Source organism: Colossoma macropomum, unplaced genomic scaffold (assembly GCF_904425465.1).
Source record: "Colossoma macropomum unplaced genomic scaffold, Colossoma_macropomum, whole genome shotgun sequence".
In the NCBI taxonomy this organism is placed as follows: domain Eukaryota; kingdom Metazoa; phylum Chordata; class Actinopteri; order Characiformes; family Serrasalmidae; genus Colossoma; species Colossoma macropomum.
In genome coordinates this window covers 6,243,905-6,260,246 of record NW_023494801.1, presented here as the reverse complement: position 1 = coordinate 6,260,246, position 16,342 = coordinate 6,243,905, and the positions used below count along the sequence as shown (strand labels likewise).

The window sequence follows — 16,342 nt, the reverse complement described above, 5'->3', positions numbered from 1 at the left end:
CTCAGATCAGGACCCCCTGTACTTGCCCCTCTTTTGCTCCACCCCCACAAAGAAAATAGCAAGGTGGCAGTCCTGTGTGTCCACGGTTCAAGACTTCTGCTTCACTAGCTGCACACAGCAAACAGTAAGACATATTTTAATTGCAGTTATTTATATGGCAGCAAATCATCAGGTAAAATTTCATGATCGTGACATCACTGTGTGCATAACAGACATTGTGGTCAAGAGTCAGAAGCGCCAGAGTCCTTGGTTGACCTTAGCTATCTTTTTGCCTGCTCTTAACCTCGTGACTGACTCACCCAAACACACACTCATGCTCATGGCTTTCTTGCTGTGGGTCATAAGTCTTACACAGCCAATGTGTCATCGACACGGCTTACGGATTTCCTGTCAGAGAGCTCATAGCCTGAAGAGAGAGGGTGAGAGAGAGAGAGAGAGAGAGAGAGAGAGAGAATGAAATGGAGAGAGAGCAAAAGAACAACAGACAGTGAGGAGAATGAGGGTAGTTTTCTATTCAGCTGTTTGACAGAACGAGCGTTTGAACTGGATTCGTCTTGGCGCAGGGATGAAAACAATGGCGTGAGTGGGGGGGCGGTGTTAGCGGCAGGCTGCCGGAGGAGAGATTAGCACTCACGCTCAGTGTCTCACGGCTGATTCGGCAGGATAGTTGAGGCTGGAAGTGCTGGATCTCCAGCTTGTCCTGTCCCACAAGAGGAATCCGGTTAATTACAGCCAACACCCTCTAGCTTTAGCTAACATAACAAAATCCATCGCATTCTGTTAGTTTATGATTTAAAGTGCAATATATATAGTGCTGCCCAGTGTGCTACTGGTGCAGATCTTTTACCTCATAATGATCTGACTTGATTATGAATTATGAATCATATATTTCATGAGAATTCTGGTACAGTTCAGAGTTATTTTTTTTAAATCTACTGAATATATAAAACATGGCTAGAGAAGCTACCTATACAGCGCAATATAGACCATCAGTATAATCAATATAATAGTTTTGTTCTGTACTTTACAACTGAAAATAGCTAGAAAATTATATTTTGGCCAAAAATGGAGAACATATTTATTGAATATTAAATACTGCAATTGAATAATGAGCACATACTTTATTTTACTGAATACTTTAATGAATGTTTTTCAGTAAATGGCACTGAATACTAAATATGTTGAAAAATGAGCAGATGCTTTATTGAATACTTTACTAAATGGGTATTTAATGTTATTATTATTCATTTTAAGCATTCGAAAATTAACGTAGTTGAAGCATCGCTTTTGCATCCCTGTTCTTTACCATTTCTTGGAAAAAGTAAAAGACAAAACTGTCTCCCTGCTCCAGATTTGCCTTGGTTTGAGAGAGTCGTGCCACACTCTCTCTCCTGAGAGCTCTTGATGTGGGGTCTCAAGCAGCTTTGCAGAGTGAGTTGAGGGGCTTGAGTGGCACTGGGGTGCTTTTTTAGGCTTACAGACTCTAATGGCTCAGGGTACAAAACACTAAAGACACCTGCAGATGACGTGTGGAGAGTCTTTAGTGTGTGGGCGTGTAGGTGTGAGGGTGCATGTAATTGTCGTTTTAGTAGGCCTGCACAGCTCCATGCTCCGCACACAAATTCTTATATAGCAACGGTTGCTAGGTTAGGGATTGCTAAGTTTTATAATTCCCTTATGACAGTTGTTGCTAGATTTGACAAGCTTTATAGAATAATGGCAAAAAGTCCCATTGAAGTTTAGGTTGGAGCAACATTGAGTTTTCAGTTTAAAATGCTACGCTACTCAGCTAAGCTAGGTTTATACTTGATGCATGGTAAGTGTCGCGAGGGTGTGCGCAACAAATTCATAGCGACACTGACCCTGTGCGCTGGCCAAGCGTGACCGTGGACATCAGACTTTTTGTAGCTTGGTGCTCACGTTGCTTTATTCAAGATGAATGAATGTGCAGGGAGATTTGCTAAGCTGGTTCGCTTCTACAGGCACGTGCAGGAGAGCTCTATGAATGCTAACGTGTTCACTTGTTCACCAGGTGTGGAATCATGTGCAACACTCTGCTGCGAAAGTATAACTCAGCCTCACTGCTGCCCCCTAAAGGTGTTATAAACAAATATCAAATAAACGGACGTTACTCACCGCTGCCCTCTAAAGGTGTTATTAGCAAACATCAAATAAACAAACAGCACTCACCGCCGCCCTCTAAAGGTGTTATTAACAAGCATCAAATAAACAAACATCACTCACCGCCGCCCTCTAAAGGTGTTATTAGCAAACATCAAATAAACAAATATTACTCAGTGCCGCCACCTAAAGGTGTTGTTAACAAACAAGATATTATAGCTTTTGTTGTGTTTTCTTAAGACATGTTGTGTCAATAAATGCATTTTCTGCTTTCTTTTATTTCCATATATTATTTGTCTCAAACCCAACCGATGAAAACACACCCAATTCACATTCTGTTTGTGGCAACATAAACATACAATTGTAAAAATAATTGCGATTAGTTGTATTAGATAGCGATCAGGTGATTATGTAGTAAGTGTTATGGTTCTAGTGGTTCTGTAAAGCTTTCACAACAGTTGCTATGAAAGAACGTGTTTGTGGGCAGAGCATAGACCCCCTGTTCCCCCCGCCCAAAATGTATGAAGCAGACCTGCTTTACTTCGAAAGGTACTTAATCTCTGAATTGATCTGAAAGGCTACAGAATTTATATGTTCATAGTCAGCTAAGTTAGCATCATGCTGTGGCTTAAAAGGCTCTCAGACGCAGAGTTTTAGAAAGTTAAGCCAAACACAAGAAATTTGCTTATTCATGCAGCAGTGATCAGAGCCAAATCCACAAAAAGCTCCTAATTCGGAGCGCTGTGCTCGTCCTGGGAGGCACAAGTGGGCTTCATGCCCTGCTGGAGACGCTGAGCAGCTAAAAAAAAAGAGCTACAGCACTGACCATGACATCCATTCCCTCTACTCTCTCTCTCTCTTTTCCCCCGGAGTAAAGAGCAGAACCAAGCAGAGCGAAAAAGGAGTTTTTAATATTCTTAAACCCTGGAGGGCTGCGGGAGGGTCCGAGAAAATGTGCACAAATTTCCAGTGATGAAAATGGGAAGGACTTCGTGTTCACTCGAGGCAGATTCTTACATATCCACATACAGCACACAGGCCTGGTGTTCTGCACCCAGATTAAATCTAGCCCCCTACTCAGGGGGGATTCTGAGTCCTGACAAAATGTATGTATTCAATATAATAATATATTTCACTTTCCAATGGGAGCCCACAGTATACAGTCATAATTTAGTTAGAACTGTGTTTGAAATACAGATAACACAGAAAAAATGAATCATGCAAAGCTTTACATTGTCATCTTTTTGTTTTATATTAACTGAACTTCCTTTATACGTTTATTTTTTCCCTTTTTGTTTCATTTTTTTTGTAATTCTTAGGAAATCTATATCATACTTGCTAATTATTTATTCATAAGAAAAGACATTTTATATATTGAGTTGAATATATATTTACCTAAATGTACAGTACTGATCATATGTAATATAGAGTTGGTATCATTTTAGATGTGTGATTAGCAGTTTTGTTAATAAGAATTTTCTATTGGTTCTTGTATTTGAAATGTGGGGTGAATCTGAGGCTCTTAGTTGATTTTGATTTGGTTTTTATTTCTTTGGGTTTCTTTGTCTTACCCGCCAACAGAAAACCCGAAATCGTGCGTTGGGGTGAGTCTTGAAACTGTGAGCACTGTTTCTGCACTTACTGTAGCCCTAATCTGTAATGTCCTCTGAGGAGAACTGGTCATTTGTGTCCTTTCTGGTGCGAGAACTTAAACAAATGTCAAATCGCATTGAACTGCATGCGCCCTGTGGTGGATGAGTGGTACTGCGGTGTCCTGTTCTCTCTTTCAGACGGCAGGTACTCACTAATTTGGGGCAAACCGTCACTTTCCGTCCACTCTTTTAGAAAAATAAGCGCTTGACCTGTAGGAAAGTGAGGAAGGTAGCTGGGTTAAGGTTCTGCTGCTGGCTAGTTATGTCCTGTCCTTATAGCACACTGGTATAAGCAATGAAAGCACATGTTTATGAACTATGGAATGAATATGGAAGTTTCTGTAGATTATTGTAGTCAAATTTTATCCCTTTAGGAAACTTTTACTTGACCGTGTGGATGTTACAGAATCTTGGCATCAGAGTAAACTAAAAAAAATAGACTAATAGTACAAGTATATGTAAATAAAAAGCATCATTCTTAGAGTTATACGAAAATGTTATGTCCAGAAAAAAAAGAAGTTTTATCTAAAAAGATGGAGTTCTAAGTATATATGAAAAAAGAATAGCAATGCATGTATATTCTAAACACAGTCGCACGGTGCCATTGTTAAAAAAAAAAAAGTTGTCTACATGTTTTATCAGAAAAAAAAGAGATATAAGAGAAGGGCACAAGATATAAATGGTTTACAACCGTAGAGTTAAAGTAGGAAGAAAAAAAACTACTTTTTATACATCAGATATCTTCGTGGCGCAGGCATGTCCGATCTTACTGTAATCTGTGGTGACGTGGTGACCAGATTTGATTGACAGGTGCTGAGTGTGTAGAGTGGTTCAGCCAGGTGAACTCACCTCCGCCGCCATCGACCCACCAACCGCGCGGTGCGACCCCCACGAACCCCAGCGTGCCCCCCACCATCTCTAGAATAGTGTGATATACCGACAACTCGAAACTATAGATCTCTACATAAATAAGATAAATGTATAAATATAGATGCCTATACTGGAGAAAAAAGACGTTTATCAGTGTGGATGCCAATGATGATAACTTTGTGAGAAATGTGACATTTCCCCTGTAAGAGAATCAGAGAGCTGAACTCTTTTGTACATACTTGCTGTGGTTGTGTGTCTAATAAACTTCAGCTCTCTTCTACAGCTCTGCTTCAGTGGCTCATTATTGAGGGAAAAAACACTCTGAGCGCATCATTTTACACTCACACTGACTTTTTTGTACTGAGTCCCCAAACAAGAAGTACTGGGGACACTTTATTTTGGGTGGTACTTTTAGATGAAACACTCAACAGAGTCTCAGTAACGTCAAAAACGTGATGGTGAGGATTAGGGTTAGGATTAGGACCAGGGTTAGGATTAGGTTTTGGGTTGAGGTTAAGGTCAGGGTTAGGAATAGGGCCAGGGTGAGGGTTAGGTTTTGGGTTGAGGTTAAGGTTTGGGTTAGGATTAGGGACAGACTGACGGTTAGGTATTGGGGAAGGTTGGGTAAGGTTAGGTTTTTCGTAATGGAAGTAACATATTAACAATGCATCTAACCAATACCTAAAAATGAAACATAAAATAGAGAATGTGCCAAAACTTTTGCACAGGCCTCATTTTATGTTTTGCTTTCTTTCCCAATATGTTCAGCAAATAAAGTGTGTGTATTAAAGTGTACTCTCTGTGGAGGATGTGTTCACTTACTTTCACTTAGAAAATCAACAAAACGTCATTTGAGCAGGGGTGCACAAACTTTTGCATAGTTTTAAAATTCAAATGCAGCAGATCGTATAGATAGAGGAAAAAAATAAGTGATGCACTCTTAGCAATAAGGGTTTTATACAGTGCTGAGGAAAACGTTCAGACTTGTAACAATAGTGGAACCATTTTTGGTGCTATATAGAACCCATTTAAAAAGGTTCTTTAAAGAACCATATACAACAAGAGAAGAACCATTTTACATATTAAATTTAGTTGTTATGGTTGTATATACAGCACTGTGCAAAAGTCAGAGACCACCATTCGTTTATTTCATTTCCAGTCAAAAGTATCAGTCACTCATTTTTTAGCATCAAGAAAAAAGCAGAAACCATACATTTATCAGAAAATCACACAGAAGCCCCAACAACTAAATATATCACATTTTTCAGTATTTAGCGAATCCATTTTTTTACTTTTATTGCATTTTCTGCTCTTTTCAGGAGACTCGCTTTCAGCTTTTCAAAGAAATCTGCAGGGAGATTTTTCCCACACCTCCAAAGTTCAGTCTTCGAAGTTGGTTGCATTTTCGATCCAAATAATCCCAAACACATTCACTGGGGTGGTCAGTCTTTCATTCTGAGAGCACCAGCAGCTTCTTTGTTTGATGTGTCCATCTCCTTTTCTCAGTGAGGTTCTTCTTGACAGCTACACATCCTTTCAGACCCATAGCGCTGAGTCGCCTTCTCACAGTGGAAGGATGGACAGAAACACCTGTGGATGTTTTCAGATCTGAAGCAGCTTGATTTTCTCCTCTCTCTCACAGATGAAAGCTTGGAGTGGTGTTTATCTGACGGGGACAGTTTTGGTCGTCTACCAGGTCTTGTATGGTTGTCAGGAGCCCCATTTCTATAGCTTTTAACATTCACTTACTTTAACTTTCTCCTTCCTTTTGGAGATTATTTTATAGCTCCTCTTCTTGTACATGTACTTAATGGCCGTTTTGACTGGAAATGACTTTTGCATTCTCTGACATTACCACAAAACATACCTTGGAAAAACATTTTAAGGGTGAGATGTGAAAAAAACAAAGCGTATGGCAACAGGAAAGACCTCAAACCTGATCACTGATGGTGGTAAATTGATTAGCTTTATAATTGATGCGCTTTTTCCTTAAAAAAAGTGTACTTAAAGTTCATTTTCTTAAGTAAACTTAAGTTCAAGTATATTTCCCAAGCATACTTTATGTAGTAAAGTATAAGTAAAATGTACACTTGTAAGTGTACTATTTCAGTACTTCTTGAGACTAAATTGGCCCACATTTTAGTTTATAAAAGTATACTTTGAAGTATACCACAAGTAAAACTATATACAGACAAACACACACACACATATATATATCTCCATTGGCCTGACTGCATGTCTTCAGACTGTGGGAGGAAACCCCCACAGACATGGAGAAAACATGCAAAGTCCAGACAGAAAGGACGCTGGTCACCCGGCTGGGGAATCAAACCCAGACACTTCTTGCTGTGAGACAACAGTGCTAGTCAAAGTCAAGTCAGTCAAGTCAAAGTTTATTTATATAGCACTTTTTACCACAGGTGTTGTCACAAAGCAGCTTTACAGAAAAATCCAGGTCCAAGCCCCCGTGAGCGTCAGTGGCGACAGTGGCAAGGAAAAACTCCCTCAGAGCAAGAAAAAGAAACCTTGAGAGGAACCAAGACTCAAAAGGGGACCCATCCTCCTCTGGTCGACACCAGATAGCAACCCACTGTGTCACCATGCCGTTAAACTTTTCTGTATACTTGTAAGTATGAGCCGAGTATACTTAAGTATAATTTTGTCTAGTATATCTCTAATCGGTACATAAACGTATGCTGAAGGCATACTCACTTACATTTAGTTTAAAAGAAGCATACTAATAGCACACTTGAATGAGCTTCTTTTTTTGGAAGGGTTGCCATGGTCATATATAAATAGGATCCAAAAGGATCCAGTGATCAAGAATTATGACACAAATTGGCACACAGCAGAACAATAAAGAAGCAGCAATTTAACACTGAGACTGATTTTTATTGAGTCTTTATGTTTTCATGTTGTAGAAATCATCTCATTACATTTTTCACTTAAAAAAACTTTTTACAAACACTTTGGCACTATGAAGTTTGGCAGTATTAATACAAAGTTTTAAAAAAGGCAAAGTTGAGGCAATAGTAGATACCATAAATCCAAAAGTAATAAATGTTAGATATATAAGGATAGCATACAGCATGTAGGAGACAAGTGGTTCTGAATCAGATTTTAGGCCTTAAATATACAGCTATTTAAATAGAATTGTCACTTATGTGCTTGAAACCCTGATGCTCTTTGTCTCTTTGTCCTAATGTTGTAAAAATGGTCTCACACATCTTTCACATTTCTTTTAAAAACACTTCTTTACAAATATTTCAGCAGCTGTTATAATGTAAGTGCTGCTTCTTTGTTCGAAAATGCACCATTTAACACTGACGCTGACCATCTCTCTGTTTTAATGTTGTAAAAATGACAGCTGTCTTTTTTACAAATACTTTGGCAGATTTTTTATCAGTGTGAGCAAAGCTGTAAAAAGGCACTGTAGTTTATAGGTCCTGAAGTATTAAGTGGTATATATAAGGTTAGCATACAGTATAAATGATGTTTTTTGGCTTATATACAGTTATTATAAATGGTTTAAATGACTGACAGTACATAAAAAGTATTTGTGTGTGTGAGTAAGTGTATGGTGTGTGTTTGTTAGTGTGCGTTTTGTGTGTTTGTGTACTCAGTATCATACATATTTGCTCTTCTTTATATTTTGCTAGCGGCACCATATGAGACGGTCTAAAAATGTGTCTGCGCTGTTTTTATTGCATAAGCATAATAAGACTCAGGACTATAACACTGTTTATGTGTAGGCAGGTATATATTTGCATGTGAATGTGTGAGATTGAATAACTGTGTTAGTTGTCTTGTCGCTGGGCTGCTCTTCGGCCATCTGCTCTCCGGTATGGTGAATTTCTCAAGTCTGGCAAAACAAAACAAAACACAGAGAGAAGAAATGCGGTTAAAGACTTTGGGTGGACTATACGCGTCATTCTCCATTTGGAGTGGAAAACCGTGTCACAAAGGTTGCAGGACTTAAAAAGAGGCTTAAGATATCAGGCACAGCTCCAAAAGTCAGTATGTACATTTACACAGTTGATCTAAGATTAAATAACACTTTTCCCTTAGAATTTCTCTGATTTCCCCTTTTGTTATCCTGGTTCATAGTCCCTCTGCATCTGTAAAACAGCTCGTCACATAAACAATGTTCAACATTTGAGAAATAATTTTTAATATAAAACAATATTTTTAAGAGGTTTAACTTAGGAATTTGTATAAAACAGATTCATGTTGACTTCTATATCATTAATGTTATACTACGTTTAAAAAATGTGTATATTATTTAAAAAACATTCATCACAGAGATTCTGATCACTGGTGTTATCGAGGCTCATCAGAGAGGAAGCGTCTCAAGGGATGAGAAGGTGAGTCACACTCGCTCACTATATTTAATTAATTTATGAATAATTTTGTTCATCAGGAAGCACAGAACTTCTATATGTCAATGGTGTTATGTGCTTTAATGACTGGGTAATTAAAATTATGTCAACATAATGCCAAATATCATTTTTATTACTGATTTTAAATAGCTGGTCAAGGTCACCTGACCACCAATGAGTCAGCCAATTTACAAAATCCTCAGTTTTAACCTGAATGTCACTGGAGTCACAGTCACTGGTGTTACACCATATTCATATAATACCAGTGACTGTAAACTATGTTTGGAATTAAGCTCTCCTTTTTGCATAGGAGATATTACTGTACCTTACTGAACGTATTACTGGATATATTAAGATTATTTATTAAGATTATTTATTTAAAAATATATTTTTTAAGAATGTATCCACCTGAATTCCCACTCCAAATGGAGAATGGCTCATACATTCATGGGAACACTGTGTTTACAGTGAATGGAAACTAGATATTATTCTAGATATTGATCATGCAAAATGTTCTTGCACAAATTGCGTTAGGCATCATTATAAAAGATGTTGCCATTGGTTGGAAAGATTTCATGCAACAAGTAGTAACTATGGTGAAGGTGAAGGAGCTTCTTAAAGTTCTCAGTTCCCATACAATTGGTCTGATAACATGCCAATGCAAAGTGACGGAACCACAACTAGTCATGCCTGGAAAGGTGCACCATTCAAGATTTCACAACACACTCTCAGACTAATGATAGGGAAGGTAGGGCAGAAGCCAGCAGTCACATGAAAAGAGTTACAGAATGACTGAAAACAGAAGGAACTACAGTCATACAGAGAACAATAAGCAGTGAATTGCACCATAATCATCTCCATTCCTTCACCCCATGCAAAACTATGTACTCTAATCAGATAAAACAAAAACAGAACTCTTTGGAAATAATTAAGCTGGTCAGGTTTGGAGAGAGAAGGTTGTGCATATGATCCTACTGGAACATTTCACGTCCACAAAGTAGGCAAGACTGCAGCGATGAACTGAATCACCTCAGCCAAGAAACAAACAAGACAATGACCCCAAACATACACCCAAAATAACTAGACTGGTTTCGAAAGAAGGTGAAGGGGCTTGCTTTGTCAAGTCAATCTCCTGACTCGGCCCTTGTAGTAGTAGACTGCATGGAAAACCCCAAAACCAACCAGGTTGTATAGCATTTGACCCCTTGAGATTTCTTTCATTTATTTCAAATCATTATAAAAAATGTGATAAATGAAAGCTAGAGCGATATGAAAACTACTATATTATCATTGATACCAATACTTGTAAGGTCAAAATTAAAATGGACCTTTTTACCTTGATAGCTGATCTTCCTGTCATATGTCATATTATTCACAATTCACATCATATATTTAAATTAAGCTCTTATGTTCCTGTTATTTTCTTATTTACCTGTGATGATTCCCTCGATGGCCCCGTCCGTGACCGGTGCCTTCACCTGCCTCTTCTTCAGCTCAGCTATCAGGTCCATCTGAGGCATCTTGGGCATCATGGGACCCTGACGGAGGATGATGGTCACAGGAAATGAGAAGTTACACCAAAACAGAACAGTAAAGTCAGTCAACTGTTTCTGCCATGTATGTGCCATTTCAGTCTCTCTTAAAAACAATAATGCCAAAAACGCTTCTTTGGTGCGAAGCCTCAGAGGAACCACTTTTCATTCCCACAAAGAAGCTATCAATGGATGGTTCTTTAAAGAACTATACTGTGCTATGGTATTGCTAGGTTGTTGCTGTGGTATCCTTGGTGGTTATTAAGGCTTTGCTAGGTGGTTGCTATGGTAATACCAGGTGGTTGCTAGATGTGCAGATGTGCAAGCATGAAGGATACTTTTTTAAAGTTTAAACCCAGTTTGTGAGTTCCAACCATGCATTCAACATGGTGGTGGTAGTATGAGGGAAGACTGATTGAGGGAGGGGGGGAGAACTCTGAGAACTTGGGCTTGAGGTCTGGGCAGCTTCTGCCTGTAGCTAGAAGGTCAGACCCCCTCACAGCTGTAGTAGGACTGACGCAGGACTGAGGAACAGGGAGGAGATGTGATAAAGAAGTAAAGGGATGTGAATTTATAGGGCATTAGATTGGAGGAAGAAGGGGTTTCAGTCATGCTCTTCCCCCCAAACTTCAGTTATAATATTTTTCCGAGATCTGTGAGTTCAAACCAAGAACCTTATGACAACCTTTATTTTTAAGAGTGTTCACAGGAACTGAAAATAAAAGAGAGATAAAGGACACAGGAACAAAGGTAAAGGGGATATTAGTCTGACCTTTTGTGGCGTGCTGTCTTTCTTTTTGGGTGAGGGGGTTGACTGCTCTTCAGCAGCACTCTCCTGCTTCTTCTTCTGCTCGTTCTCCTGCTCCGCTTGCTGTCAGAGACATGAAATCATTAAAACAGTTGAAAGCGTAGTTTAGCATTTCACCTGTTCTGTGTTATTTTCAAAGCTGTTTATTATACTTTTTTATTCATTCTCTAAAGTAGAAGATACTAAAGACATTTTCTAGAGAAAATAGTATGTATTATATACATCTGGCGAATAAAAACCTTTATTAAAATAAGCTACTTTATTTTTCATTGTCTGAACCAGGAAAGAGCTGAGACAATTCCTACAGTCTTCAAGGGTTCTTCCTTAAAAAGGCAATGGTTCTATACAGAACCTTAAACACTTAAAGAGCTATTTGAATGCATAAATGTAAATGCATAAATTCTATGATTGAAAATCTTTTAAAAATGGCCACCAAAATATGCCAGAGAACATCTTTGCTTTTATTTTATTATTAAATAATATTTTGCTTTAACCTGAACTGGGCAGCAAAACGTAGGTATGTAGGCACTTGTATCAGACCTTGATATATTACATGAAAACTTGAAATATTAAAATAAAAAGCCCCCAGGAGTCTGAACCTACCTATATAATTGAACTAGCACACGTTACATTGCAGTGCATGCTGGGGGTTGTAGTACAGGGCATTATGAAATGGGTAAAATTGGCTAATATTAATAGAAAATTAAATTAATTTTGTGGGCCAGATAAGATTGCTGCCCTGTGATGGACTGGCGACCTGTCCAGGGTGTATCCTGCCTTCCGCCCAATGATAGCTGGGATAGGCTCCAGCACCCACCGCGACCCAGAAGGATAAGCGGTTTAGATGATGGATGGATGGATGGATAAGATTGCGTTGCGGGCCTGATCTTATGTTTGACTTATGGGCCATAGAAGAACCATTTTTGGTTTCCCGAAAAAGCCTCAATAAAGAACCATTTTTACATATTGGATATGCAAGTGTGAAGAACCTTTGTAAAGTTTAGATATCTTTGTAATGTTTATGTAATGTAAAAGTTCTAGACCACACTCTTAAACAAAGGTGCCACAAAAGGTTCTTTGAGCAATACCGTAAAAGAAACAATTTTGGTTACCAAAAGAGCCGTGTTTGATAAAGATATCTGTGAGTATAAAGAACCTTTTAAAGGTTTAAAGAACCTTCACACAACGTAATAGTTCTTTGTGATGTGGGGGTTCAACTTGACTTTAAAAAGGTTCTTCTTACATCTCATTTACAAAAATGGTTCTCTAAAGGACACTGAAAAGTTCTTCAGGGAATCGAAAATGGTTTTATATGGCATTGTAGAAAGAACCTTTCAGGCACCTTTATTTTTAAGAGTTAAATTAAAGCTTTTTGTATGTTCAAAGTCAATTTTAGGAACCTTTTGCAGCATCTGCTATATGAAGTCTTAATGCATTGAATACATCTTTCACATTTGCAGCAGAACAACACTTGAGATAACAGCAATCACTCACCTTATATGCTTTAATGAATCTGACAAAGATAGGGAAGAACTGGGAGGGCTGGGTGGTCTTTGGGTTCTCTCCAAAATACTCCACCACTGACATATATACCTCCTAGAGGAGTGGAAGAGAAAGCTCTGAGTAAAACTGACAATACGTAAAAACAAGTCAAATAAGTCAGTGTTTTTTGAAACACAGTCCTCCAGGCCCACCAGACGACCCTCATTTGGGCTCCCAGCAACAAATGAACCAAGTTATTGACAACATTGAACACCGGGGGCAAGAATACTGGGAGTTAAGTTAGATCAAAAATGTGGGACACCTGGTGGGCCCTGAGGACTGGTTTGAGAAGAACTGATAGAAATGATACAGTTAGAGACTCTGTGTATGTGTCCTTATGTTGTCTGACCTGTGCTGTCTTTCCATCTTTAACAAGCGAGTCCAGCGGGTCACTGTTGACCTTGACAAACTCTTTCAGTGCTGGGATGTCATCCTGCACCAGAAACTCTTTCTTGGTTCCCTCCATTCCTCGCTCCAAAGCACGCACGTCCTGCAACACGCCGTCCAGAGACACTACGAGAAAGAAAGAGGTTTGCCACTCACACTCTTAAAAATAAAAGCCCCAAAAAGGGTTCTCTGAAGTGCTGCCATAGAACCACTTCTGGTTTAAAAAGGTTTCCACATAAAATCTCTATATTAATCAAAGGTTCTTTATAGAACTGTATGTCCAAGCCAGGAACCCTAAAGAAACCTGCTTTTTTGAAGAGTGCAGGTCAATGGTCAGTGTGCTCTGAATGTGTTGAAAGCTCTTACCCAGTGCAGCCTTGTCCACAAAGTGCAACTCAGAGTGGAAGTTGGCCAGGTCAGGGTATTTCTCCTGCACCATGTTTGCGATGAAGTGCAGCAGTGTCTGAGAGCGATCAGTGGACTTGGTGTCCAACAGCTAAGAAAGACAGACAGAGAGAGAACAAATAAGATCTCTTATAGTCCTGAAATCTTCAGATAAGGTTGGGTTGTGTTACCTTCACATTTGTCTTTAGTTTTACTTCACATATGTATAACAGAGGGGGGCACAAATGAATGCAGGGTAAAGTGTAACTCAGCTTAAGCCTGGAGTAAAACACGTCTCTGATCTGGCCTGTAGCCTAGTGGTAGGAGCGGTGAGCCACACGCACATGCACACACACCCGCACACACACATTGTGGAAGCTGACACTTGCTCTGGTTCGCAGAAGGGGATTTAGAGGCGTGGTATACAGAGTGGCGTGACATGCCCCGCCCCCTCCACCAAATGGACACTAAATGTTGTCATTTGTGTTGTTAACGTTGTTGTTCCTTGGTTTAAAGGTATGTGTATGTGTTTATTGTGTTATTTATATATGTATGTATCTCCAAAAAGGTAAACTTTCTCCGGAGAAGGAAAAACAATAACTTACTTTCAATGTAAGTCAATGGAACCAGACTTTTTTTTAATTTTGGGCCATTTAATTTGGTCCATTCATCACAAAATTTACACACAATGTAAAAGGCAACAGGCATTTTAAAATTATAGATGGTATATAATATATATATATATATATATATTACCTATATTGCTGTTCCACTTTGTAGTAAAAACTAAATTCGCCAGTGTTCGACAACCTCTTTTTTCACGAATTAACCTCCTGATGTGTGTATATTTATGGATATAGGCATTTTTCGGAATGAATCCTTTAGTGTGTTACAATTAACTCCCCCGTAAGGTAAGTTCTAACATTTGCACTTTCAGCTGAATTGTTCACAGATGGACAGATGGTATGTGCTGGAAACCCACGGTTTATGTTTTATTTGTGAGTTATTTGTATTAAAAAATATTACTCTTGCACAAATTGTTTGACAATGATTTAGCATAAACCCAAAAGTGTTCCTCTCTCCTAATCTTATGGGTGGTTTTAATACAAACATTGAATCACAGAATGTTCAGTCTTACCAGATCAAGGCTCTGCAGACGGAAGCCATAAACTGCTCCTCTCTTACTGCTGCTGTTCATGTAGTTCCCAAAGGCCAGGATGATCTGAAGAAGAAAGTTTGGAATGAGATTATTCATACGGGGTCATATTAATCATCATTGTTATCTTCCTATCTGACAGTAAATTACACCATCTAGACTCTATTGTAAACTTTTATTGTAAATGTTTTATGCAGTATTTACATTTTTTTTGTTACTGTCTCAGGTTTTTTTATCTACAAATTCCCAAAAAGTTGGGACAGTATGTGAAATGTTAAAAAAACAAGCCTGTGATTAGTAAATCTGTTTGGCCTGTATTAAAATTGAAAACGGTACAAAAACACAATATTTTACGTTTTACCTAATGAACTTGATTGCTTTCGGTAAATACGCACTCTGATGCCAGCAACATGTTCCAGAAAAAGCTGGAGCGGGTTACATCACCTTTCCTTTTAACAGCATATACAAATCTTTTGAGGACTGAAGACACAAACTGATCTAGTTTTGAAAGATTAATTTTTTGCTGTTCTTCTACTATATAAGTCTTCAGCTGTCCAACTGTACAGAGCCTTTGTTGTCATATTTTGAGTTTAATAAAACATGTTTCCAGTGAGAGACAGTTCTGGACTGCCAGTAGGCCTATCTAGCACCTGCACTCTCTGATGACGCAGCCATCACAACACACGTGTCCACTGTGCATCAGTCCATTTTCAGATAAGCTCAAGCCCAGAGAAGTTGGCAGTGTTTCTAGACACCGTTGACATGTGACTTATACTGTGCATAATACAGTCTTAACTTGCGTTTGTGGATGCGGCGACAGATGATGTTTATTGACAACGGTATTTCAAAGGTTTTTTTACTCACAGAAATTTTTTATGGATTCCCTGAATTATTTGATGATATTATCCACTGTGGGGAGTGAAATACCTAAACTCTTTAAAATCGCTTGCTGAGGAAAGTTATTTTTAAACTATTGGATTTTTTGCTGATGGATTTTTTACAAAGTGGTGAGCCTCGACCCATTTTCGCTTATAAAGGACTCAGCCTTTCCTGGACACTCCTTTATATCTAAGCACAATTGCATCACTCATTCAAGATGCTTTCTGAAAATTTCACAATGTTCCTGTCCGCCAACTGTTATGCAGCATGTTGTAGGTGTCAATTTCAGGGTGAACGTATATATTTACTGGAAACAATGAAGTTGATAGTCTTTGTACTGTTTTTGTTCAAATACAGGTCAAAGTGGATTTATAAATCACTGCTTTCTGTTTTTATTTGCATTTTACTTACTGTCCCAACTTTTTTGGAACTGTGTTTGTATTTTGAGGCATCTGTCCTGAGATTTGATCACCACACCAGAGTCATTCTGGCTGTATTATAACTTCATTCATTATAACTTCATTTTTAATGTTATGCCTCCTGAATTTTACAGAAGCAAAATTATTCTATTTCCACTAAATTTTAATTTAATTATGCTTTTTTTTCATTTGCATTGTGTCACTAAAAAAACA

The 16,342-nt window shown here is 38.5% G+C and overlaps 1 protein-coding gene across 2 annotated transcripts in view; it reads right to left on the bottom strand.

Moving 5' to 3' along the window:
• Positions 1-7,514: 7,514 nt before the first annotated feature.
• fmnl1a (formin-like 1a) overlaps positions 7,515-16,342 on the bottom strand; it is a 34,932-nt gene continuing 26,104 nt past the window's right edge. For both annotated transcript variants that reach the window (XM_036589658.1, XM_036589659.1), the window contains 7 exons: positions 14,814-14,897; positions 13,658-13,787; positions 13,254-13,417; positions 12,857-12,958; positions 11,327-11,425; positions 10,455-10,560; positions 7,515-8,505 (listed from right to left, as the gene is read on the bottom strand). In XM_036589658.1, coding sequence (XP_036445551.1) covers positions 8,441-8,505; positions 10,455-10,560; positions 11,327-11,425; positions 12,857-12,958; positions 13,254-13,417; positions 13,658-13,787; positions 14,814-14,897 — 750 coding nt within the window. In that variant the 3' untranslated portion in view covers positions 7,515-8,440. The remainder of the gene's footprint in view (positions 8,506-10,454; positions 10,561-11,326; positions 11,426-12,856; positions 12,959-13,253; positions 13,418-13,657; positions 13,788-14,813; positions 14,898-16,342) is intronic.